Source organism: Lolium rigidum, chromosome 7 (assembly GCF_022539505.1).
Source record: "Lolium rigidum isolate FL_2022 chromosome 7, APGP_CSIRO_Lrig_0.1, whole genome shotgun sequence".
In the NCBI taxonomy this organism is placed as follows: domain Eukaryota; kingdom Viridiplantae; phylum Streptophyta; class Magnoliopsida; order Poales; family Poaceae; genus Lolium; species Lolium rigidum.
The window spans coordinates 39,408,329-39,434,361 of record NC_061514.1 but is presented as its reverse complement, the minus strand read 5'-3'; the positions used below and the strand labels follow the sequence as shown (position 1 = coordinate 39,434,361).

At 42.3% G+C, this 26,033-nt stretch overlaps 1 protein-coding gene across 1 annotated transcript; it reads right to left on the bottom strand.

Moving 5' to 3' along the window:
* Positions 1–24,289: 24,289 nt before the first annotated feature.
* On the bottom strand, positions 24,290–25,628 carry LOC124671213 (rust resistance kinase Lr10-like). Its single transcript, XM_047207622.1, has 2 exons — positions 25,610–25,628; positions 24,290–25,527 (listed from the first exon to the last, which is right to left on the bottom strand). The coding sequence occupies exons 1-2, from the start codon at positions 25,626–25,628 to the stop codon at positions 24,290–24,292; spliced, it is 1,257 nt and encodes a 418-aa protein (XP_047063578.1).
* Positions 25,629–26,033: the final 405 nt, after the last annotated feature.

Here is a 26,033-nt window from a genome sequence, read left to right as displayed (position 1 = left end):
GCAACTTAATAAGAGATAAAGTGCATAAGTACATATTCAATACCACACTAGTTTTTAAGCTATTTGTCCCATGAGCTATATATTGTAAAGGCGAATGATGGAATTTTAAAGGTAGCACTCAAGCAATTTACTTTGGAATGGCGGATAAATACCATGTAGTAGGTAGGTATGGTGGACTCAAATGGCATAGTGGTTGGCTCAAGGATTTTGGATGCATGAGAAGTATTCCCTCTCGATACAAGGTTTAGGCTAGCAAGGTTATTTGAAACAAACACAAGGATGAACCGGTGCAGCAAAACTCACATAAAAGACATATTGTAAACATTATAAGACTCTACACCGTCTTCCTTGTTGTTCAAACTCTTTACTAGAAATTATCTAGACCTTAGAGAGACCAATTATGCAAACCAAATTTTAGCAAGCTCTATGTATTTCTTCATTAATGGGTGCGAAGTATATGATGCAAGAGCTTAAACATGAGCACAACAATTGCCAAGTATCAAATTATTCAAGACATCATACCAATTACTACGTGTAGCATTTTCCGTTTCCAACCATATAACAATTAACGAAGCAGTTTCAACCTTCGCCATGAAAATTAAAAGCTAAGAACACATGTGTTCATACGAACCAGCGGAGCGTGTCTCTCTCCCACACAAGCATTTATTCAAACAAAAACAAAAACAAAAACAAACGGACGCTCCAAGTAAAGTACATAAGATGTGACCGAATAAAAATATAGTTTCAAGAGAAGGAACTCGATAATTTGTCGATGAAGAAGGGGATGCCTTGGGCATCCCCAAGCTTAGATGCTTGAGTCTTCTTGAAATATGCAGGGATGGACCACCGGGGCATCCCCAAGCTTAGAGCTTTCACTCTCCTTGATCATAGTATATCATCCTCCTCTCTTGACCCTTGAAAACTTCCTCCACACCAAACTCGAAACAACTCATTAGAGGGTTAGTGCACAATAAAAATTAACATGTTCAGAGGTGACACAATCATTCTTAACACTTCGGACATTGCATAAAGCTACTTGGACATTGATGGATCAAAGAAATTCATCCAACATAGCAAAAGAGGCAATGCGAAATAAAAGGCAGAATCTGTCAAAACAGAACAGTCCGTAAAGATGGATTTTATTGAGGCACCAGACTTGCTCAAATGAAAATGCCCAAATTGAATGAAAGTTGCGTACATATCTGAGGATCACGCACGTAAATTGGCTTAATTTTCTGAGCTACCTACAGGGAGGCAGGTCGAAATTCGTGACAGCAAAGAAATCTGTTTATGCGCAGTTATCCAAATCTAGTATGAACTTTACTATCAACGACTTTACTTGGCACAACAAAACACTAAACTAAGATAAGGAGAGGTTGCTACAGTAGTAAACAACTTCCAAGACACAAATATTAAACAAAGTACTGTAGCAAAATAACACATGGGTTATCTCCCAAGAAGTTCTTTCTTTATAGCCGTTAAGATGGGCTCAGCAGTTTTAATGATGCACTTGCAAGAAATAGTATTCGAAGCAAAAGAGAGCATCAAGAAGCAAATTCAAAACATATTTAAGTCTAACATGCTTCCTATGCATAGGAATCTTGTAAATAAACAAGTTCATGAAGAGCAAAGTAACAAGCATAGGAAGATAAAACAAGTGTAGCTTCAAAAATTTCAGCACATAGAGAGGTATTTTAGTAACATGAAAATTTCTACAACCATATTTTCCTCTCTCATAATAACTTTCAGTAGCATCATGAGCAAACTCAACAATATAACTATCACATAAAGCATTCTTATCATGAGTCTCATGCATAAAATTATTACTCTCCACATAGGCATAATCAATTTTATTAGTTGTAGCGGGAGCAAATTCAACAAAGTAGCTATCATTATTATTCTCATCAAGTGTAGGAGGCATAGTATAATCACAAAAAAATTTACTCTCCATAGTAGGTGGCACCAAAAGACCACTATCATTATAATCATCATAAATAGGAGGCAAAGTATCATCAAAGAAAATTTTCTCCTCAATGCTTGGGGGACTAAAAAGATCATGAAAACCAGCTTCCCCAAGCTTAGAACTTTCTATATCATTATCAACAATGGTGTTCAAAGCGTTCATACTAATATTAGTACCAGCATGCAAATAAGGTTCCATAGGTTTTTTAATTTTCACATAAAACCATCCATGTCTTAAATCAGGAAATAGAATAAGAAGCTCATTGTCGTCCATTATGCCAAACTAGTGTAAACAAGAAACAAAAAGATGCAATTGCAGGATCTAAAGGAAATAGCTTCGAGTACTTACAACGGCGAAAATAGCTTAGTAGCCGAGATCCGGAGTGTGAGTACCTTTTTACCTTTCCTCCCCGGCAACGGCGCCAGAAAATAGCTTGATGTCTACGGGTGCTTCTATTCTTGTAGACAGTGTTGGGCCTCCAAGAGCAGAGGTTTGTAGAACAGCAGCAAGTTTCCCTTAAGTGGATCACCCAAGGTTTATTGAACTCAGGGAGGAAGAGGTCAAAGATATCCCTCTCATGCAACCCTGCAACCACAAAGCAAGAAGTCTCTTGTGTCCCCAACACACCTAATAGGTGCACTAGTTCGGCGAAGAGATAGTGAAATACGGGTGGTATGAATAAGTATGAGCAGTGGCAACGGCACTCGAGAAAAGTGCTTTGCCCGGGACGAGTAAACAAGCGGTAGTAACGCGACGGTAGTAACGCGATAAAACGAGTAAACAAGCAGCGATAGCGATATTTAGGAACAAGGCCTAGGGATTAGACTTTCACTAGTGGACACTCTCAACTTTGATCACATAACGGAATAGATAAATGCATACTCTACACTCTCTTGTTGGATGATGAACACATTGCGTAGGATTACACGAACCCTCAATGCCGGAGTTAACAAGCTCCACAATTCAATGTTCATATTTAAATAACCTTAGAGTGCATGAAAGATCAACACGACTAAACCAAGTACTAACACAGCATGCACACTTGTCACCTTCACACTATGTAGGAGGAATAGATCACATCAATACCATCATAGCAATAGTTAACTTCATAATCTACAAGAGATCACAATCATATCCTACGCCAAGTACTAACACGGATGCACACACTCGTCACCATTACACCGTGCGGGAGGAATAAAACTACTTTAATAACATCACTAGAGTAGCACATAGATAAATTGTGATACAAAACACATTGCAATCATAAAGAGATATAAATAAGCACTTCACTACGCCATTCATAACGGTGAATAAGTATTCTGTGAAATATAGCCTAAGAGACCCACACGGTGCACACCTTGTCACCTTTACACACGTGGGACAAGGAGTCTCCGGAGATCACATAAGTAAAACCCACTTGAGTAGCATAATGACATCTAGATTACAAGCATCATCATATGAATCTCAATCATGTAAGGCAGCTCATGAGATTATTGTATTGAAGCACATAGGAGAGAGATTAACCACATAGCTACCGGTACAGCCCCGAGCCTCGATGGAGAACTACTCCCTCCTCATGGGAGACGAGCAGCGTTGATGAAGATGGCGGTGGTGTCGATGGAGGAGCCTTCCGGGGGCACTTCCCCGTCCCGGCGGCGTGCCGGAACGGAGACTCCTGTCCCCCGGATCTTGGCTTCGCGATGGCGGCGGCTGCGGAAGGTTTCTCGTACCGTGGCTTTTCGTATCGAGGTTTTAGGTCCGGGACCTTTATATAGGCGAAGAGGCGGCGTCAGAAGGTCGAAGGGGCGATGACACCATAAGGCGGCGCGGCCTGGGCCTGGGCCGCGCCGGCCTATCATCCGGCCCCCACTGTGGGTCCACTCCGCGACTCTCGGGTGTTCGGATGCTTCCGGGCAAAATAGGAACACGGGCGTTGATTTCGTCCAATTCCGAGAATATTTCGTTACTAGGATTTCGAAACCAAAAACAGCAGAAGACAGACAATCGGCTCTTCGGCATCTTGTTAATAGGTTAGTTCCAGAAAATGCACGAATATGACATAAAGTGTGCATAAAACATGTAGATATCATCAATAATGTGGCATGGAACATAAGAAATTATCGATACGTCAGAGACGTATCAATACACTTGAAGATGCCCAGCGGCACTACTTGGCATTTGCGCGCAGGAGGGGTTTTGGAATAAGGTACAATTACAGAAAAAAAATCTGAGGTTACTGGTGAGCTAATAAGAGCAGCTATGGTTTGTCACAAATCCGGTCACCAAGCAAAAACAAAAGAAGATACCCAAAAACCTAAACCAGTTGTGCCAGAAAGAATGAAGAACAGCAACGTTAGGACTGACTGTCCAGCTAGAATGGCTTTAAAGGTCAAGAATGGAAGCTGGTTAGTGACAGAATTCTGTGATGAACACAATCACCCCCTTCTGTTGAAGTGGTCCTTGACTGGTTTCTTACGCTCACACAAGGATATACCACAAGAAGACCAAGACTTCATTAGAATCCTACACTCGGTTAACATGGAAACAAGCAGAATGATGCAAGTGATGGCTACGCTGTACGAGTCAGTTGAAGGTGTGCCATATACCCCGAAAGAATTGGCAAATTTCAGATCAACACTACGAGCAGAAAACAAGTACACTGATATGCAGAATACCATGGCATACTTTGAGGCCACGAAGTTGCGAGACAAGGATTTCTACTACCGATACAAACTGGATGATGAGGACCGTGTCCAATACTTGTTTTGGATAGATAGTGCTGCAAGAAAAGCATACAAGTCCTTCAATGATCTGTATATCTTTCGACGCAACATACATGACAAACAAATACAAAATGCCTTTCGCACCATTCATTGGAATAAACAATCATGGCCAGTCAATTCAACTAGGTTGCGGTTTCCTAAAGAATGAGCTTAGCGAGAGCTACATATGGCTTTTCGAGTCGTTCCTGATTGCAATGGATGGAGTTGCCCCAACAAACATGATAACAGACCAGGATGGTTCTATGCGTGCTATGCAATGGAAAAGGTCTTCCCAAACACAACGCATCGAAACTGCAGATGGCATATTGTAGACAAAGCAACAGAAGAGGTTGGCCCGTTTGTTGCAAAGATACCAGGGCTCCGGGAAGAGATGAATGATTGCATCAACTGTAGCTTAACACCGGAAGAGTTTGAGACAAGATGGACCTTAATGATAAACAAATTTAATATCCAAGGGCATGAGAAAATTGCAGCTCTGTATAAAAAAAGAAGCAACTGGGTCCCTGCATACTTTATGCACAAGTTCTATCCTTTCCTACAGACAACTCAGCGTAGTGAAGGCTTCAATGCAGTTCTGAAAAAGTACATAACTTCCACAAACTCGGTGATTGAGTTCGTTCACAAGTACGAAGATATCCAAGCAAAAATTATGAAAGCAGAGAACAAGGAAGAATCAGATCCATCCCTCCTAACGGCTAAAAAGTGGTGTTGGCACTTGATATCTATGGGTGCTTCTATTCTTGTAGACAGTGTTGGGCCTCCAAGAACAGAGGTTTGTAGAACAGCAGCAAGTTTCCCTTAAGTGGATCACCCAAGGTTTATCGAACTCAGGGAGGAAGAGGTCAAAGATATCCCTCTCATGCAACCCTGCAACCACAAAGCAAGAAGTCTCTTGTGTCCCCAACACACCTAATAGGTGCACTAGTTCGGCGAAGAGATAGTGAAATACAGGTGGTATGAATAAATGTGAGCAGTAGCAACGGCACCAGAAAAGTGCTTGCTGGCGTGCAGTTGATGGTATTAATATTGCAGGAGTAAAGATGCGATAAAACGATGAAACAAGCAGCGATAGCGATATTTAGGAACAAGGCCTAGGGATTATACTTTCACTAGTGGACACTCTCAACATTGATCACATAACAGAATAAATAGATAGATGCTAGACTCTACACCCTCTTGTTGGATGATGAACACCACTAACTGTGTAGGATTACACGAACCCTCAATGCCGGAGTTAACAAGCTCCACAATATTCAATGTTCGTATTTAAATAACCTTAGAGTGCATAACGGATCAACATAACCAAACCAAGTACTAACATAGCATGCACACTCGTCACCTTCACACTACGAAAGGAGGAATAGATCACATCAATACTATCATAGCAATAGTTAACTTCATAATCTACAAGAGATCACAATCATAGCCTACGCCAAGTATTACACGATGCACACACTGTCACCATTACACCGTGCAGGAGGAATAAACTACTTTAATAACATCACTAGAGTAGCACACTGATAAATTGTGATACAAAACACATTGCAATCATAAAGGGATATAAATAAGCACTTCACTATGCTCTTCATAACAGTGAATAAGTATTCTATGAAATATAGCCTAAGAGACCCACACGGTGCACACACTGTCACCTTTACACACGTGGGACAAGGAGTCTCCGGAGATCACATAAGTAAAATCCACTTGACTAGCATAATGACATCTAGATTACAAGCATCATCATATGAATCTCAATCATGTAAGGCAGCTCATGAGATTATTGTATTGAAGTACATAGGAGAGAGATTAACCACATAGCTACCGGTACAGCCCCGAGCCTCGATGGAGAACTACTCCCTCCTCATGGGAGACAACAGCGTTGATGAAGATGGCGGTGGTGTCGATGGAGGAGCCTTCCGGGGGCACTTCCCCGTCCCGGCGGCGTGCCGGAACAGAGACTCCTGTCCCCCAGATCTTGGCTTCGCGATGGCGGCGGCTCTGGAAAGTTTTCTCTGGTTTCGTCGAACGTGTCAGGGTTTTCGCGACGGAGGCTTTAAATAGGCGGAAGGGCAAGGTCGGAGGGGGTCTGGGGCCACCAGACACTAGGGCGGCGCGCCCCCCTCCTGGGCCGCGCGCCACCATGTGTGGGCCCCCTATGGACCCTCTCTGACGGTTCTCGGGTGTTCTGGAAGCTCCCGGGGATTCTAAGATCTTCGGTGTTGATTTCGTCCGATTCCGAGAATATTTCCTTACTAGGATTTCGAAACCAAAAACAGCGAAAACGAGAACTGGCCCTTTGGCATCTCGTCAATAGATTAGTTCCGAAAAACGCATAATAATGACATAAAGTATGCATAAAACATGTAGATATCATCAATAATATGGCATGGAACATAAGAAATTACCGATACGTCGGAGACGTATCAGCATCCCCAAGCTTAGTTCCTGCTCGTCCCGAGCAGGTAAACGATAACAAAGATAATTTCTGGAGTGACATGCCATCATAAACTTGATCATACTATTATAAACACATGTAATGAATGCAGCGATCAAAACAATGGTAATGACATGAGTAAACAACTGAATCATAAAGCAAAGACTTTTCATGAATAGTACTTCAAGACAAGCATCAATAAGTCTTGCATAAGAGTTAACTCATAAAGCAATAAATTCATAGTAAAGGTATTGAAGCAACACAAAGGAAGATTAAGTTTCAGCAGTTGCTTTCAACTTATAACATGTATATCTCATGGATATTGTCAATGTAAAGTAATATAACAAGTGCAATATGCAAGTATGTAGGAATCAATGCACAGTTCACACAAGTGTTTGCTTCTTGAGGTGGAGAGAAATAGGTGAACTGACTCAACATAAAAGGTAAAAGAATGGCCCTTCGCAGAGGGAAGCATTGATTGCTATATTTGTGCTAGAGCTTTGGTTTTGAAAACATAAAGAGAGCATAAAAGTAAAATTTTGAGAGGTGTTTGTTGTTGTTAACGAATGGTAGTGGGCACTCTAACCCCCTTGCCAGACAAGCCTTCAAAGAGCGGCTCCCATGAAGGACGTTATCTCTACCAGCAAGGTAGATCATCCCTCTTCTCTTTTGTTTACACATGTATTTTAGTTTTATTTATGGATGACACTCCTCCCAACCTTTTGCTTACACAAGCCATGGCTAACCGAATCCTCGGGTGCCTTCCAACATTCACATACCATGAAGGAGTGTCTATTTGCAAAATTAAGTTGCTTACTGATGAATCAGAGCAAAACATGTGAAGAGAATTATTAATGAAGGTTGATTAATTAGGGGCTGGGAACCCCGCGCCAGCTCTTTTTGCAAATTTTTTGGATAAGCGGATGAAGCCACTAGTCCATTGGTGAAAGTTGCCCAACAAGAATGAAAGATAAACACCACATACTTCCTCATGAGCTATAAAACATTGACACAAATTAGAGGTGATAAATTTTGAATTATTTAAAGGTAGCACTCAAGCAATTTACTTTGGAATGGCGGAGAAATACCATGTAGTAGGTAGGTATGGTGGACACAAATGGCATAGTGGTTGGCTCAAGGATTTTGGATGCATGAGAAGTATTCCCTCTCGATACAAGGCTTAGGCTAGCAAGGTTATTTGAAACAAACACAAGGATAAACCGGTGCAACAGAAACTCACATAAAAGACATATTGTAAACATTATAAGACTCTACACCGTCTTCCTTGTTGTTCAAACTCTTTACTAGAAATTATCTAGACCTTAGAGAGACCAATTATGCAAACCAAATTTTAGCAAGCTCTATGTATTTCTTCATTAATGGGTGCAAAGTATATGATGCAAGAGCTTAAACATGAGCACAACAATTGCCAAGTATCACATTATTCAAGACATTTTAGAATTACTACATGTAGCATTTCCCGTTCCCAACCATATAACAATTTACGAAGCAGTTTCACCCTTCGCCATGAACATTAAAAGCTAAGAACACATGTGTTCATATGAACCAGCGGAGCGTGTCTCTCTCCCACACAAGCATTTATTCAGAGAATGCAAATAACAAAATGAAAATAAAAGCACACAGACGCTCCAAGTAAAGTACATAAGATGTGACCGAATAGAAATATAGTTTCAAGAGAAGAAACCTGATAATTTGTTGATGAAGAAGGGGATGCCTTGGGCATCCCCAAGCTTAGATGCTTGAGTCTTCTTGAAATATGCAGGGATGAACCATGGGGGCATCCCCAAGCTTAGACTCTTCACTCTTCTTGATCATAGTATATCATCCTCCTCTCTTGACCCTTGAAAACTTCCTTCACACCAAACTCGAAACAAACTCATTAGAGGGTTAGTGCATAATCAAAAATTCACATGTTCAGAGGTGACACAATCATTCTTAACACTTCTGGACATTGCACAAAGCTACTGGAAGGTAATGGAACAAAGAAATCCACCTAACACAGCGAAAGAAGCAATGCGAAATAAAAGGCAAAATCTGTCAAAACAGAACAGTCCGTAAAGACGAATTTTATTGAGGCACCAGACTTGCTCAGATGAAAATACCCAAATTGAATGAAAGTTGCGTACATATCTGAGGATCACGCACGTAAATTGGCAGATTTTTCTGAGTTACCTACAGAGAGGCATATTGAAATTCGTGACAGCAAGAAATCTATTTCTGCGCAGTAATCCAAATCTAGTATTGACTTTACTATCAAAGACTTTACTTGGCACAACAATGCAATAAAATAAAGATAAGGAGAGGTTGCTACAGTAGTAACAACTTCCAAGACTCAAATATAAAACAAAATTGCTGTAGTAAAATAAAGACATGGGTTATCTACCAAGAAGTGCTTTCTTTATAGCCATTAAGATGCGCTCAGCAGTTTTAATGATGCACTCGTAAGAAATAGTAGTTGAAGCAAAACAGAGCATCAAGAGGCAAATTCAAAACAAATTTAAGCCTAACATGCTTCCTATGCATAGGAATCTTGTAAATAAACAAATTCATGAAGCATGATGCAACAAGCATAAAAAGATAAAACAAGTGTAACTTCAAAAATTTCAGCATATAGAGAGGTGTTTTAGTAACATGAAAACTTCTACAACCATATTTTCCTCTCTCATATTAACTTTCAGTAGCAACATGAGCAAACTCAACAATATAACTATCACATAAAGCATTCTTATCATGAGTCTCATGCATAAAATTATTACTCTCCACATAAGCATAATCAATTTTATTAGTTGTAGTGGGAGCAAATTCAACAAAGTAGCTATCATTATTATTCTCATCAAGTGTAGGAGGCATAGTATAATCACAACAAAATTTACTCTCCATAGTAGGTGGCACCAAAAGACCACTATCATTGTAATCATCATATATGGGAGGCAAAGTATCATCAAAGAAAATTTTCTCCTCAATGCTTGGGGGGGTAAAAAGATCATGAAAACCAGCTTCCCCAAGCTTAGAACTTTCTATATCATTATCAACAATGGTGTTCAAAGCGTTCATACTAATATTACTACCAGACATGCAAATAAGGTTCCATAGGTTTTTTAATTTTCGCATCAAACCATCCATGTCTTAAATCAGGAAATAGAATAAGAAGCTCATTGTTGTCCATTATGCCAAACTAGTGTAAACAAGAAACAAAAAGATGCAATTGCAGGATCTAAAGGAAATAGCTTCGAGCACACACACAACGGCAACGAAAAAGTACTTTACCCGGGACCGGAGTATGAGAGCCTTTTACCTTTCCTCCACGGCAACGGCGCCGTAAAATAGCTTGATGTCTACGGGTGCTTCTATTCTTGTAGATAGTGTTGGGCCTCCAAGAGCAGAGGTTTGTAGAACAGCAACAAGTTTCCCTTAAGTGGATCACCCAAGGTTTATCGAACTCAGGGAGGAAGAGGTCAAAGATATCCCTCTCATGCAACCCTGCAACCACAAAGCAAGAAGTCTCTTGTGTCCCCAACACACCTAATAGGTGCACTAATTCGGCGAAGAGATAGTGAAATACAGGTGGTATGAATAAGTGTGAGCAGTAGCAACGGCACCAGAAAAGTGCTTGTCGGCGTGCGGTTGATGGTATTAATATTGCGTAAAGTAAAGATGCGAGTAAACAGTAAACAAGCAGCGATAGCAGTATTTAGGAACAAGGCCTAGGGATTAGACTTTCACTAGTGGACACTCTCAACATTGATCACATAACAGAATAAATAGATAGATGCTAGACTCTACACCCTCTTGTTGGATGATGAACACCACTAACTGTGTAGGATTACACGAACCCTCAATGCCGGAGTTAACAAGCTCCACAATATTCAATGTTCATATTTAAATAACCTTAGAGTGCATAACAGATCAACATAACCAAACCAAGTACTAACATAGCATGCACACTCGTCACCTTCACACTACGAAAGGAGGAATAGATCACATCAATACTATCATAGCAATAGTTAACTTCATAATCTACAAGAGATCACAATCATAGCCTACGCCAAGTACTACATGATGCACACACTCGTCACCATTACACCGTGCGAGAGAATAAACTACTTTAATAACATCACTAGAGTAGCACACGGATAAATTGTGATACAAAACACATTGCAATCATAAAGGGATATAAATAAGCACTTCACTATGCTCTTCATAACAGTGAATAAGTATTCTGTGAAATATAGCCTAAGAGACCCACACGGTGCACACACTCGTCACCTTTACACACGTGGGACAAGGAGTCTTCGGAGATCACATAAGTAAAATCCACTTGACTAGCATAATGACATCTAGATTACAAGCATCATCATATGAATCTCAATCATGTAAGGCAGCTCATGAGATTATTGTATTGAAGTACATAGGAGAGAGATTAACCACATAGCTACCGGTACGAGCCCCGAGCCTCGATGGAGAACTACTCCCTCCTCATGGGAGACAACGAGCGTTGATGAAGATGGCGGTGGTGTCGATGGAGGAGCCTTCCGGGGCACTTCCCCGTCCCGGCGGCGTGCCGGAACAGAGACTCCGTCCCCCGGATCTTGGCTTCGCGATGGCGGCGGCTCGGAAAGTTTTCTCTGGTTTCGTCGAACGTGTCGGGGTTTTCGCGACGGAGGCTTTAAATAGGCGGAAGGGCAAGGTCGGAGGGGGTCTAGGGCCACCGGACACTAGGGCGGCGCGCCCTCCTAGGGCTGCGCCGCCACCATGTGTGGGCCCCCGTGGCCCCTCTCGGACGGTTCTCGGGTGTTCTGAAGCTCCGGGGATTCTAAGATCTTCGGTGTTGATTTCGTCCGATTCCGAGAATATTTCCTTACTAGGATTTCTGAAACCAAAAACAGCAGAAAACGAGGAACCGGCCCTTCGGCATCTCGTCAATAGGTTAGTTCCGGAAAACGCATAATAATGACATAAAGTATGCATAAAACATGTAGATATCATCAATAATGTGGCATGGAACATAAGAAATTATCGATACGTCGGAGACGTATCAGCACCCAATAGAGCAGCAGGTGGAAAAATTGTACACCAAAAACATCTATCATAGATTTCAGTTTGAAATGCAGTCCAGCATGTCGTATAACATAAAACCGATAGGTGAAAACAGATATGAGGTTTACTGCATAACAAAGTTTGTTCCACAGTACCACAACAGAGCCTATGAAGTCTATGTTGATCCTCCCAACGAGAATTACAGATGCACATGCTGCAAGTTTGAAAGGGATGGCATAGTCTGTTGTCACATTCTCAAGGTAAAAAACATAATTGTTGATACATTTAGTCTGTACTTTGATAACGTTTAACATGGTATACTTTGTGTTCAATTCAATGGTGAAAAAAAGATGAAAAAAATGTCTAATTTGACATAAAATTGCAGGCGATGGTGCAGCTAGGAGTCTGTGAGTTCCCACTGAAATATGTCCTCCGCAGATGGACATGGAGTGCACAAGAAAATCTAGTTGAAGAGCTTCCTGGAAAACCAGCTGTTATGCCAGAAGAATCAAGGAAGAAAATGTGGCTTTCGGTAAATTGCAACGAGTTCAAAGGTCTTGCAATGTGTGGGAATGAAACAGAAGATGGCTGGAAGATAATTCGCATGCACATGAAAGCTATGAAAAAAGACTTGGCAGCACTAAAAAGAGAAACAGAAAAGAGAGCTAAAAAAGTAGCTACATCAAGTGCTACAGATCCTGCAGAAAATCCATCTACCCAAACAGCCCAGGCAAATTGTCCTACACAACAAGTCCCTCCACAGGTACCAAGCACTGGACCCCGAGCGCGCAAGCCCCCATGCCAGAAAAGAAAATCAACAGGTTCCTCAACATCTGCGGCGAATAACACAACTGCCACAACTCCCAATGGGGGATTCACAGATGCAGAACCTTCAGAAACATCACAAGCAAACAACATACGAGATCCTCGTGTGTCAAACACTAGGGGTAGGAAACGCAAGAAAGCTTTCCAAAAACCACTGGATATAGGGAGAAAAGAAATACGTGTTTGCAAACAGTGTGGTTCGACACACCATGATTTCAGGACATGTCAACAGAGAGGAGAGCTCGCAGATGAGAATTAAGAAGTACTGATGATTTGTTCTTGAATGTAAAATGATCTTCAATTATGAGACATATTCCAGTTAGTAATGTTATTTGACTCCATTCCTATCAAGTTGTTTTAGGCAAAAAATGAGAACTAATATCTATTTATGTCTATTTATTACATAAGATATCTGCTGGTACCAAAATGGTTGTGTTAGGCAGTGCCGTGTTCATGGACTTTGAAAATTCCAGTTTCTTCAAACTGTGGTTATGCATCCTACTTTGGAAGTCATGAATGTCCAATTTAATTAGGCTTGGCTACCAGATTGTACCTAGCAGCGCCGCACACTAGCTACTGTGGTTATGCAGTTGCTTCAAACTGTGGTTATGCGAGTTTGCATGCAGCATTAGCTAAACCCGCAACCCTATATTTAAAAAGCTTCATGCAAAGCAAGAGCATGCCGAAGGATGGTCAGCCAGCCGAATGCAAACAAAACTACCGTGCTAAAAAACTACTCGGTGGCACCGCACAGATAGTCCTCCTGTGTGTCTTTAATTAGAGCTAGTTACCAGGATAAAAAAGATCGGATATACCTACCAGATTAATTATGACTAACTACCAGGATCAACACATATAGCTATCAGATTACTTAACAGACCATTTTTGATAGTAGCTACCATGTTTCTCTGACATAGCTATCAGATTATTTTGACACACCTGCCAGGTTTTTTGTAGAAAACTACCAGATTGATTTGATGCACCTACCTGATTTTCTAAACCTTCGTGCCCCTAAAGAATGCATTTAACAGAAGTAGAAAAAGAAGATATCCTACCTGATTACATTGTTGAATAGGTTGTACCTCCACCTATCTTTCTCTTCATTGAAATCTGCGGTTAACCATCTATATGGATAAATCCTCCTTAACTTCAGCACATCATCTTTTGCAAGTGCAGGGACCTTCTGCCCATCCCACTTGTCGATATTATAGATAGTGTGGAATCCACAATCAAAACTTTCACATGAAAAAAGGGGGAAAACTAGATTATTAAATAAGCAATGCGCAAAAAGAAAAAACACACAATGAGGGAGTCATGAAAAAACAAAGAAAATGTAAGAGAAAAAATGACATACATATTTGCCTGTATTGGCACATCTATGATCTTCAGTTCCCAGTCCTTGATCTGAACCTTCGATGTGCTGTAGTGTATCTCCCATAAAGCCTTGATATTATTGATAAGACGAGTTGCGTGACTAACAAGCGACTCGTCCCCTTGAGAACGCATGGAATCGAGTGCTTCAAACCTTTCAACTTGAAAGTTCATAGACAAACAGTACCAGTGATTCCCTTCTTTATTTGCCTTTTGAACCTCTTCCAAAACAGGGAATGAGATCTGCATAAAAAAAGAAACACACAAAAAAAAGTGGATTAGACACCCCCCTAGCTAAAAAAGATAGTAGACATGTAAATACAAAAAAACACAAACTCACTTGCTTCATCACACTAAGAGAATAATTCTCAGTCCTCTTGAACATGGAAACAAGTGCTTTCTTCTGGAACTCCCCATTGAGCAAGTAAACAGATACTTGGTACGGAACAATCATATTTCCGACCGAAGTGTTGGTGCGCCGAAGATACTCAATGCCAACTTCCATACAGTGGTTTGACAGTTCACCTCTTCCATGAACTGAATTAGCTAAATCACTTGTGGTCGTGAAACTATCATGGTACTTGATGATTTGGTACCTGATGTTTATGAGGAAAAATAAAAAAAATAACTTAAGTTAGTATCCAAAATGTGCTGGATTTTGGTTTGTAGGCATGGATATACATATAGGTAGAAAAATGAGAATACACTATATTGGAAAAAGAGAACATAAAAAAAATGCTTACGTCCTAATCTGTGATTTCACTGGCCTCTGATGCTTGTTACTGAGCATGAGCTTCTGGTAAATTTCTTCCTGCTCAGGACTAACTTTTATTGAACTGTCAAATGGTGACTGCATAAAGTGTGATGACTTCTTCACCCTAACTTTGCGTGGATGAACCTTTGGAGTGACACTATGCAGATTAGAAGCCCCTAATGACACTGCAGGTGCTGAAGCAATTTGCAATGCTTTTTGCCTCGCAATGAACGCCTTTGACAATTCCTCATATCTTGCAAGTTCTGTCATACCTTTCTCGCTCAGTTGAACAACATCTCCTGCGATAACTGCTTGAACTTCTTCTGAAAATTGAAACTCTTCAAAATCATCCCTGCTAGCTGCATATACATTATGAAAAAGGGTATTATTAATTATATGCATATACATGTTTAATCTCATGTGTACACTATTATCATGGGGCATGTAAAAAAGACACTGACAGTAGCACAAAAACTATGCTAAGATGCAAAAAACAAACAGTGCAAAAATACATGTGATAAAAAAGAAATGGAGAGAAAGAAGAAATACCTGATGGACCTGCCCAATCTAAAGGAGCAATAGGTGCTATGAACTTAGGAACTGCATCTTCTTGCGATGAGAACTCTTCTTTTTGAGAATCACTAACTATAGTGTCTGGTGAGCTTAACCCAAGATCAAAACCCGGTGGAGTGAACATACCAACACGGTTATCTCTAGTAGCACCAGATGATGATGTTCCTTCGCTCATATGCTTCCTTTTCCGTGAACCATCTCCTGCTGAGCTTGATCGGTTGGCGACAAACCTTGACAAGAAACCGGACTTCACCACGTGATTCGGAGAATTTCCGAACAGCTTCTCGCAACTTCGGAGATACACTAGCAGGGCTGCCCCTCTGCATGCCAAGTATGCCTAGGCGTGCCTTGACTTGAGGAGACAGTGCCCATGGTTTCCTCGATCTATTAGCATCAGCGAATGTCGTAATGGGCTTGCACATATTCCCTTCAGCACTTTGGATCAATTGCTGCTGTTCAGTAATAGTCGGAGAGATTGCAATAGCGGTGTCCTTGCATTTCCCATCGCTTGATGAAATCTGTTTGCTCTCGTTGCTACTGGTTAAAGCAATGGTTGCTGGTGTCATAGATGCAACAGATGGGGAAATAGCAATGGCAGTACTCAAAGTTTTCCCATCAGCGACACCACTGCCAGACATATTTTGAGAGTTTTTTGTACTGACTGTGGGTGAAAGTACAATGGCTGTTCTTAATGACTTCCCATCCACTTGTGATGAAGCTTGCGTAAAAACACCAATGGAATCTCTGCTTCCTACTCCATCAACAGCAACATCAACAGATTTTGTAGCTTCAGTTGGTATCTCTGAGTTGCTTACAGCAGAAATACTTGCGAGCCTTGGAGATTTCCTTGACGGTGTAATGTTTGGGATTCTGAGCCGTTTCCTGCATACATATAAAGTAAAAACACTGGAGGGGAACACCAAAAAAGTAAAATTACAGCTTCATGGCCAGTGTGCAAAAAAAGATGATTAAAAACACCAAACCTCTTCTTTAAGGATTTGCTGGATGCAACTTCACACCTAGAACCGTGCACTGCTTTCTCTACTTCATCGCCAGTGGCATTACATTCAGAATCAACTTTATCACTGCAGGAAAACACAAAACACAAAAAAGATTTTCAGCTGCCAGATTCTGCAGTATTTGTTAACAGATAAGTATGTGTTAAAATTCAGATAGACATTATGAAGCTGAAAGATATCAAAACATGAATTTAGCAAAACTAATTACCTCTCATGAATTGTGTCCAGCGCATGGTGCTTTGTAGATTTGTTCTCAACTAGACCAATTGGTGTAGTAAGCTCTATTGCAATTGCATTATTGTTCTTTGTGTGAGCACTTTCTTTAGACGAGGTTCCTATGGTATGCTTCTTCCTTTTGCTCAACATCGCCGCAAGACCAGCTCGCACTCCCCTTTATCATTTCATCATCTCTTCGTGTACACTCTAATGGTGAATCAGGCCCGCACCCGGCTTCATTCGTGCAATCGGATGTATCCAAGTCACCGAGTGATGGAATCATTATCCGTGAATGCATGGCAGGAGGAGATTCGCTATAACTTGCATCTTTAGTATTAGCCAAAGCAAGTAATACTGTTTGTTTCATCGATTTTGTGTCACAAGGGGATGCGACAAAGACTAGTGTTTGCATCTGGACTATTGCTTGCATCTGGATATACAAGAACAAATTCATTCCCCTGACTTCCTTATCTGTAGGTGCTACCTCCTTCACATAATGGTGGATTCTACGACCAATTTTTTTAGTAGCAGCTGGTGAACCTCTTGCTTCCTCCTGATCTGCTTCATGTGAATATAATTCTATGTCTTCATGTTCTTCAACTTCATCATCAGTTCCTTCATCATCACTAACTTCAGTATCCAAATCTGACTCACTCATAGTTGTCAAACCTTGAACAAGAGTACTCAACAAACCATTGAGTCCAGATGCAAAAGATTGCATTAAGGTGGATGCTTTAATCCTTTGCTGCAACAAAAGAAACAGATATAACCAATTAGACACAACAGAAACAAGATTGTACAACCAGATAATTCCAAAAACAAAATTCACAAAAAACACACAACTACCAAATTATTTAGAAGTGGCTACCAAATTCCTGCCATTTAATTTAGTCCTAATTGCCAGTAAAAACAGTCCTAGCTGCCATTTAACTTAGTCCTATCTACCAGTAAATCACTCCTAAAAAATGCAAAGCTTATTTACAGACAAAATGGCCAAGTTATTTGCAAAAAACACACAACTACCAAATTATTTAGAAGTGGCTACCAAATTGTCTTGTACTAACTGCCATTTAATTTAGTCCTAGCTGCCAGTAAAAAACGGTACAGACTGCCATTTAACTTAGTCCTAGCTGCCAGTAAAAAACAGTACAAACTGCCATTTAACTTAGTCCTAGCTACCAGTAAATCACTCCTAAAAATGCTAGCTTCTTTACAGACAAAATGGCCAAGTTATTTACAAAAAAAGCAACTACCAACTTAGTTAGAAGTGGCTACCATGTTGATTAGAAATGACTAGCAAAATTGATTAGAAGTGCCTACCAGATTATTTACAAAAAACAGCTAAAATTAACCCACACATGGTTAAGCTAAAAAATGCCATATACACCACTGCGCCACCTTAATTATCCATAAAAAACTGTGGGATTGCTACAAGAAAAAATCCTCTGTACGAGAGATCATATGCAGTAGAAAAAGATTGGGGCATAAAAGCTAGTATACCTTCTTTGTGCAAGTTGGGTGTGTATTAATTTTCATCCAAGCATCAAAACCATCAGGGCCACCAAAAAGGGCCATCCCTGTAGCAAATTCCTCTTTGTACTCATCCTTCAGCTGTATTGTTTCATAAATTCACAAACACATATTAAAAAATATGGTAGATACATGATGTTGAATCAGAAAACACAGAGTGTATACCACATATGCAAACACACAAAAAATGCATACCTGCATTGCCCCAAAAGTGGTTGTATCATACTCCTGCGCATCAAGTGCCCCGACCGCATCGATGGCTAATTTCGACCATGCGTTGATAGCAAATAGAGCGTCTTCAATCTCAAGCTCCAAATGATTTGTCTCAAAAGCATCAAAATATCGCAACTGGTATTACCACACAAACAACAACAAAATTTGAAACAAATTACATATATAACGAGAGAAAAAGAAGAAAAGGTTACATGTAAAAACATGGAAAATGAGGAAAATTTACTCACCATGCAAGTACAGCAAGCAACCCTTTGTATACTTCCCATTGGACAAACTCTCATGTAGTTCAACAGCAACAAACTTGCAGATGTTCATCTCATTTGCACGAGCAATGTCGGCCTTTGTAATTTGGAAGCAATAGATACATGCCACAGAAAAAGAGGAAAAAAGAGACAATAAATTCAGATGGGCACACATGATGATATGGAAAAAAAATGTCTGAAATGAAGCAGATTAGTAACTACCAGCATGGGATAACATTTGTTGCTCATTTTAGTATCTGTTGTAGGGGCAACCACTGTTGACATGATGAAAAGCATCCACAGTTCCTTAAATGTGTCATCGGCACCATCATATTGCTCAACCAGCCTTGCAAGTTCTGAAACCCTTGGCCTACTGCTTAGTCCAGGGAAAAGCCTTGCGGAAATTTCAGCCTCTAACGTGTAATCAGCATAATATTTGACATCCAACTGCCCTTGAGGAAGACCCGTCATTATACGGACGGACTCGTCTGTCAATGGGATCACACCGCGACAAGGGATAACAAAAGCTCTTCTTGCGGGCCGATAACACCGAACAAACCAATTGATCACCGGGTTGTGCAGCTGCTCGCACTTAATGTCCGAAACCGCCTTGCCCCATTTCTACTATCGCATTACGCTTTTCAGGAGTCAAGCTTTCATAAAGCTTAATTACCGGAGCTGGAGAGGCCCTATTCCTGTCTATACTGGAACCCTGTGGAAAAATAAGAATAGGGGAAAAGCATGAAACCCGACAATAGTAGGTAGTTAGAAATAAAAATGATAGTGCCATCTACATGGAAGTAAACCTATGAAACTAGAAATAAAAATGCATATATATTTGGTGACACTGAACAAAAAGAAACACCGACAGTAGTACAGCATAATTAGGTAGTTAGAAATAACAAAAAAGAACAATGGCATATACATGGAATAAAAATCCTTGGAAACACAAAGTATAAATGGATGTATATATATGGTGACAGTGAACAGGAAACCTGGCAGTAATTGCGGCATAATTAGGTAGTTAGGAAAAAAAAGGACAATGGCAACTACATGGAAATATAAAACCTTGGAGACACAAGAAAATCATCATATATATGGCAAAAAACATTAAACAAGAACTTCGGGAGTGCTACGATATTAAATGTTGTATCAAATTTAAAGTTCAACATAGATGATTCGGGAAAATGTGCGATATTATTATGCAAAAAGAAACACATGGTTATGCCACATGAGAACTTACATGGTGACGCTTCCGTACTGCTTTCCCTTTGACAGCAGCCTTGTTTCGTACTCCCTTCCTCCTAGCCATCAAACTGTTGCCTGCACACAAAAAAACCCATGCATGTTCATCTAAAGGCTTGCTCTCACATAAACTTATTCACTAGTGGCCAGATATAAAAAGTAGACATGGACATCATAAACGGTCTACATCGCCAACTATTTCTACAAAACACATCACACTTATATGGTGAACACAACTACCAGATAAAAATATATTAGAAATGCAGGGATATGTGATAAGGTATCGCAAGAAAAAACAAGATCCCTACATACACTTCTACTCTATAGAACATGAAGAAGCTCCCAAATAAAATCCATCCATAGCAGGGCAGGCCATCTAGAAAACCTAATACAAAATGCCACATCAGGGGCATGAACTTCAGCAAACCAGTACAAAAAAATTACAGCTAGTCCACCACAAGCTATAAAAAATGATGGAAACAAACAACAACATGTAGGTATGCAACAGATCTGACTATTCTAGGCATGTAAGTTGCATCCGAAAAAGAAAACCCCTACCACTCTCCGCGAAGAAACTACCACAGGCCAAAAACAGCTTCCAAAAGCCAAAAAATCGACCGCGCGGGAGGCATCAAAACTTCACAAAAAATGGAACCTACAACTGAACTACCAGCAGCACATACAACTTGACCACCTTGCTGCGCGCACGCTGAAGGAGACAACCAGTGTATACTAAGCTGGGGACGATTCCGCCGACCCGCGTGCGGAGAAGCAACGGGGGATGACGGGCCGAGACCTCGACGTCCACAACAGGTACGCGCCGGGGACGCGCCACAGGCCAAAAACAGCTTCCAAAAGCCAAAAAATCGACCGCGCGGGAGGCATCAAAACTTCACAAAAAATGGAACCTACAACTGAACTACCAGCAGCACATACAACTTGACCACCTTGTTGCGCGCACGCTGAAGGAGACAACCAGTGTATACTAAGCTGGGGACGATTCCGCCGACCCGCGTGCGGAGAAGCAACGGGGGATGACGGGCCGAGACCTCGACGTCCACAACAGGTACGCGCCGGGGACGCGCCTTCCCTCCGCCGCGCCTTTCCTATCCAATCGGGCCGGACAACACGAACCCGAGGCTAGCGGGGGGGGGGGAACAAAATCATTACTCCAAAACTTGATGTTGGTCCATGGCATAATAAGAAGGTAAATTCCAAAACCATGCAGCAGAGTCAACTGAAAACCATGGCTCGGATCATCCAAGCATCAGGAAATATGTCACGAGTTTGAGTTTGCCTAAACCTCCATATGCCTACATACACAGAGCAGTATCTGGGAGCAGACGAACAAGTATGAAGGGGGCGGGGGGAATCATAAACCTAGGACGAAAATTACGGGGTATACCCAATTTCATCTACGGCTACGCATCGGAGGCATCCAGATCTACCGACAACCATCATAAATCCAAGGTGGAACCAACGAATTGGGCAACCATCGCGTGATTTGGAGGCGCCATACCTCAGGTCGGAGCTGACACCCGCACTAACCCGAGGCGAGGGGTGAGATGGAGGCCGGAGAGAGAGGTGAGGGGGAGGTCGCGCCCGATTCTGTCCGCGCCTACGGCCGTCCACCGGACTCGTCGCCGGAGAGTGGAAGAGAGGCGTGGCTCGGTGCGATGCGGTGCAGAGAGAGAGCGAGAGGAATGGGTAACAAAACGTACACGGGGAGAAGCGCGGAGACTCACCACCTTGAGCGCGGCGACGGATCTACCGGTCGCCGCCGAAGAATCGAAGAAAAAGCGGCGAGGAATCGAGCTCCGCCACAAATCGCCTCCGCGTCGCCGGAGATAGAGGAGAGAGAAAGAGCGAAGAACTGTGAGCGGTTCGGACGAAAAAACAAAGGAGAAATGGCACGGTTCCCGAAATTCAAACGCCACTCACTTACAGGTGGAGCCCACCATCCGACCAGGTATCCAGATATGCGGTGTCAAAACCTTGGCCCGCCCACCCGTCCACCACGAGGCCCACCACCACACGCGGCCCCCTTAGATGGCGATGCGCGAATCGCGACGCATCCGTCGCACGGGAGACGCGCTCGTGCGGCGCTTGCCTGTATCATTTCCCTATAGATATTTATATATTTATATATATTTACCTAAACTAGCACCTAATGTAATTTAACATTAAGCTTATGTGCTCCCCGTTCCATAATAAGTGTGCGAATTTTAGTTCAAAACTAAACTAAAACTACAACAATTATTATGAATTTGAGAAAGTACATTTTTTTTGCACGAGTTAAACCATGTACTCGAAGGTTTACAACTCGCTTACCCATAGGACCCAAAAAAGTAAATATATTGCATCATTATACAAGAGGAGTCATACAACCTATTAATGCAAAAAGGGTTCCTGCGCGGCGTCGTGGCCGGAAATCTCCCGCGCGCCACCCTGGCGGTACTGACAGCGCGGCTCCATCGCAAAACGCGAGGCGCCGGCACGCTAGATTCGCGCCCTTTGCGAAGGAGCCGGACGGGGTTGTCGGTGCTTCTATTGGGGTCGAAAACAAGCCGGCTCTTTTTGGGGTGCGCCGGTTTGAGCCCATTTTGGCCATCGGCCCCAAAACGCCATCTGGACCGCTATGGGCGCCCAGTGGAGATGCTCTTACCCTAGTAAAATATACTCATACATGTTTCCCGAGAGATAGTTTGTTAGATACTCCTTCAGGTTCAGTTTATAAAGTATGTATGTAGTTCAGTAAAAACCTTAATACCACACAGTATTTTCCCTAATAAATTATTTGTGGTAAGTTATTTGTTTTTCTAATCTATGGTAAGTTCGTGTTTGATCTTAGAATTTTTTTCATAACAGTTTACCTGATGAGGAGTTTCTTTCTCATCATTCGACTTTTTTTTAATGATTTTCCTTTTTTCCATTTGTACTTTTTTTGTTTGTGCTAGAAATGAGTTGTTTATTTTTTAAAGTAGTATATGTGATACTCAAACATGAAACATACTTTTAAACTACTAAAATTAATACTTATTAATAATACATTTTGGTTTCCAAAATTTTATTTGCTCGGCTGCACACTTCGCTTTGAATGTATGCACTTGTTTGTTTTGGTAATATGCAAATTATCTTTCTGTTACTAGATATTTTATCACTTTTATTTCTTGAAATTTTCCCACCAGTTATTTGGTTGATTAAAATGTCCATTTTAGTGGAGTAATGTTTTTTTGTGTTTGTGTGTTTCTCAACCGAAATGCAAAAATAAATCAAGTCGGCCGGGGATGAGTCATCTCTTATTTATTAATTAAACATCACCTCCACAACATAATGTTTTTCCAAATATAATTTTTACGTGCATATATGTGATACAGATCATGCTCAATGCATGGTAAGATCATTTCCTGCTATTAGACATACTCAAACCAACCGCAAGTTCCTACTACAGAGCTATGTGGAACCAGCCGCTATGCAAGAATGACGACAAGGCTGGGCCGTCACGTGCCCCAAACGAAGATGGGTAGGCTAGATTTTGTTTGGCCTTAGTCGTTTTTCATTCAACTTTATAAAAAATATATTTTTTGAATGAAAATATGATTTATGTCGAATTTTTTATAACATCATTTTGGGTGGCGTGGGTGGGAACGGATGTCCCCAAACACGGCACCAATCTACAATGTCCTCCAAACGATCGATCCAGCGTTTGGTGTTTAGGAGCAACGAACTGGAGATGCTCTAAAAGAAGATATTGCCATGGTTATTTTTTTACCAGAGGATATTGGCATATTGCCATGGTTATCCATAGAGCAAAGCAGAAAACAAATCATGTTATTAAAGACCGGTTGCAACATACATGTAATCTTGTTTATCTCTTTTACTCTTGGCTTCTGTCAAAACAAAATGTCTAAAATTCAGAATATAGCCCAACGGGCAAACCAAAGAAAAGAAGTTCCCACAAATTACAACCGTACGCACTATATATATATTCAACATGCTAATCCAACCCCCAAAAAAGTGTTCAATCTAGCCACGCCATTGATCATGCCGAGGATCTGTTGGCGGAATCGCCGGATGTAGTGGCAGTAGTGCTGCTGCCACCGCTGCTCGATCCAGAAATGATCTGGAGGCTGGCCATGTATGTGAACGGGTTCACAGGCCGCGCGATCTCCTCCTCGCCCTCGAGCATCCTCACCACGTTGCTCATCGCCGGCCTCAGCTCTGGCTGGTACTGCACGCACCACAGCGCCACCTTGCACATCCTCTCGGCCTTCTCCCTGTCATCGGCCCGTATCCCGGACGCCGCCATGACGTCGTCGAACCGCCCCTGGTCGAACCTCTGCCACACCCACTTCGGGTACCACTCCTGGCTGATCATCGTGTCCGGCGCTGCCGCGTGCTGGGACTGGGCGGCCTCGAGGTAGTTGCGCCGTCTCCCTAGTATCTCGAACACGAGCATGCCGAAGCTGTACACGTCGCACTTGTTGGTCACGGGGAGCGGCAGCCACAGCTCCGGCGCCGCGTACCCGGGCGTGCCCCGCGCGCCGGTCATGGTCAGGTGGCTGTTGTCGCGGTTGCAGAGCCTGGCGAGCCCGAAGTCGGCCACCTTCGGGGAGTAGTCCGCCGCGAGCAGCACGTTGCCCGGCTTGATGTCGTAGTGGATGATCCGGTGCTGGCACTCCTCGTGCAGGTACCGGATCCCCTTCGCCGTTCCGACGACGATGCCGTGCAGCGTGTCGAACGCGAGCACGTGGGCGCCACCGGCGGCGGCGTTGAAGATAACGCGGTCGAGGGAGCCGTTCTCGAGGTATTCGTAGACGAGCGCCTTTGTGGTGGCGTCGAAGCAGAAGCCGTAGAGGCGGACGAGGTTGATGTGGTACGTCCGGCCCGCCGTGCCGACCTCCGCCATGAACTGCTCCTCGGCGCGACGGTCGAGTGTGCCGTTGAGCACCTTCACGGCCACGAGCACGCCGTTCGGAAACCTGCCGCGGTACACGACGCCGAAGCCGCCGGAACCGACCCGCTCCGCGTAGCCCCCCGTGAACTCGTGCAGGTTCTCCGGCGTGAACCGCGCGGGCTTCTCGCGCAGGATGCCGTCCAGGAATCGGTTCACCGACTCTAGCTCGACGTTGTGCGTCGCCGGCAGGTGACCTGCTGCGCTCTGTGTCTGTATGGCTTGCAGCCTTTCCCGCTCCGCGTGCCGCTCTCGGTTCACCTCGACGCATCTGGTGATGTGCCTGAAGGCCATGAGGAGGACGACGCCACCCACGATGATCCCAGCTGCATGAATGTGCAGATTATTAAGAATCTGAATGAAGTGAAGAACCCAAAAGTTGAGAACATAAGATTGATTCATGCTTACCTAAGGCGAGAGAGTTCATCTCCCGTCAAGTTATTCTGTTGATCGATCAGAAAGATGGTTCCTACGTTCGACACTTTTAGTCCATATAAGTTCGTTGTAGTCTCCTGTCTCCACTCTGCACCTTCATTTTCAAAGACTTTTCGTGGCACGATTCTAACGGCATTGCTAAGTCTCAGCGTGCTTTATCGTTGAATTTTATTTCTGCTTAAAGATTCGTGTTTGCTACTATTTATATCTTTACTATTAAATTGCAATGCAACCGTGGTAGGTCGTCGCTGTTTGACCGATTTACCCCTTAACTTAGAGAAAAATTACCCACCGTTGCCATCCACAAGTTGCAATGGGACATGATGGTTCGTGATGGTTAGTTTCGTCCGTGTGTTGTTTCCTTGGTACATACGATTCATATCTATTCTATCTAATA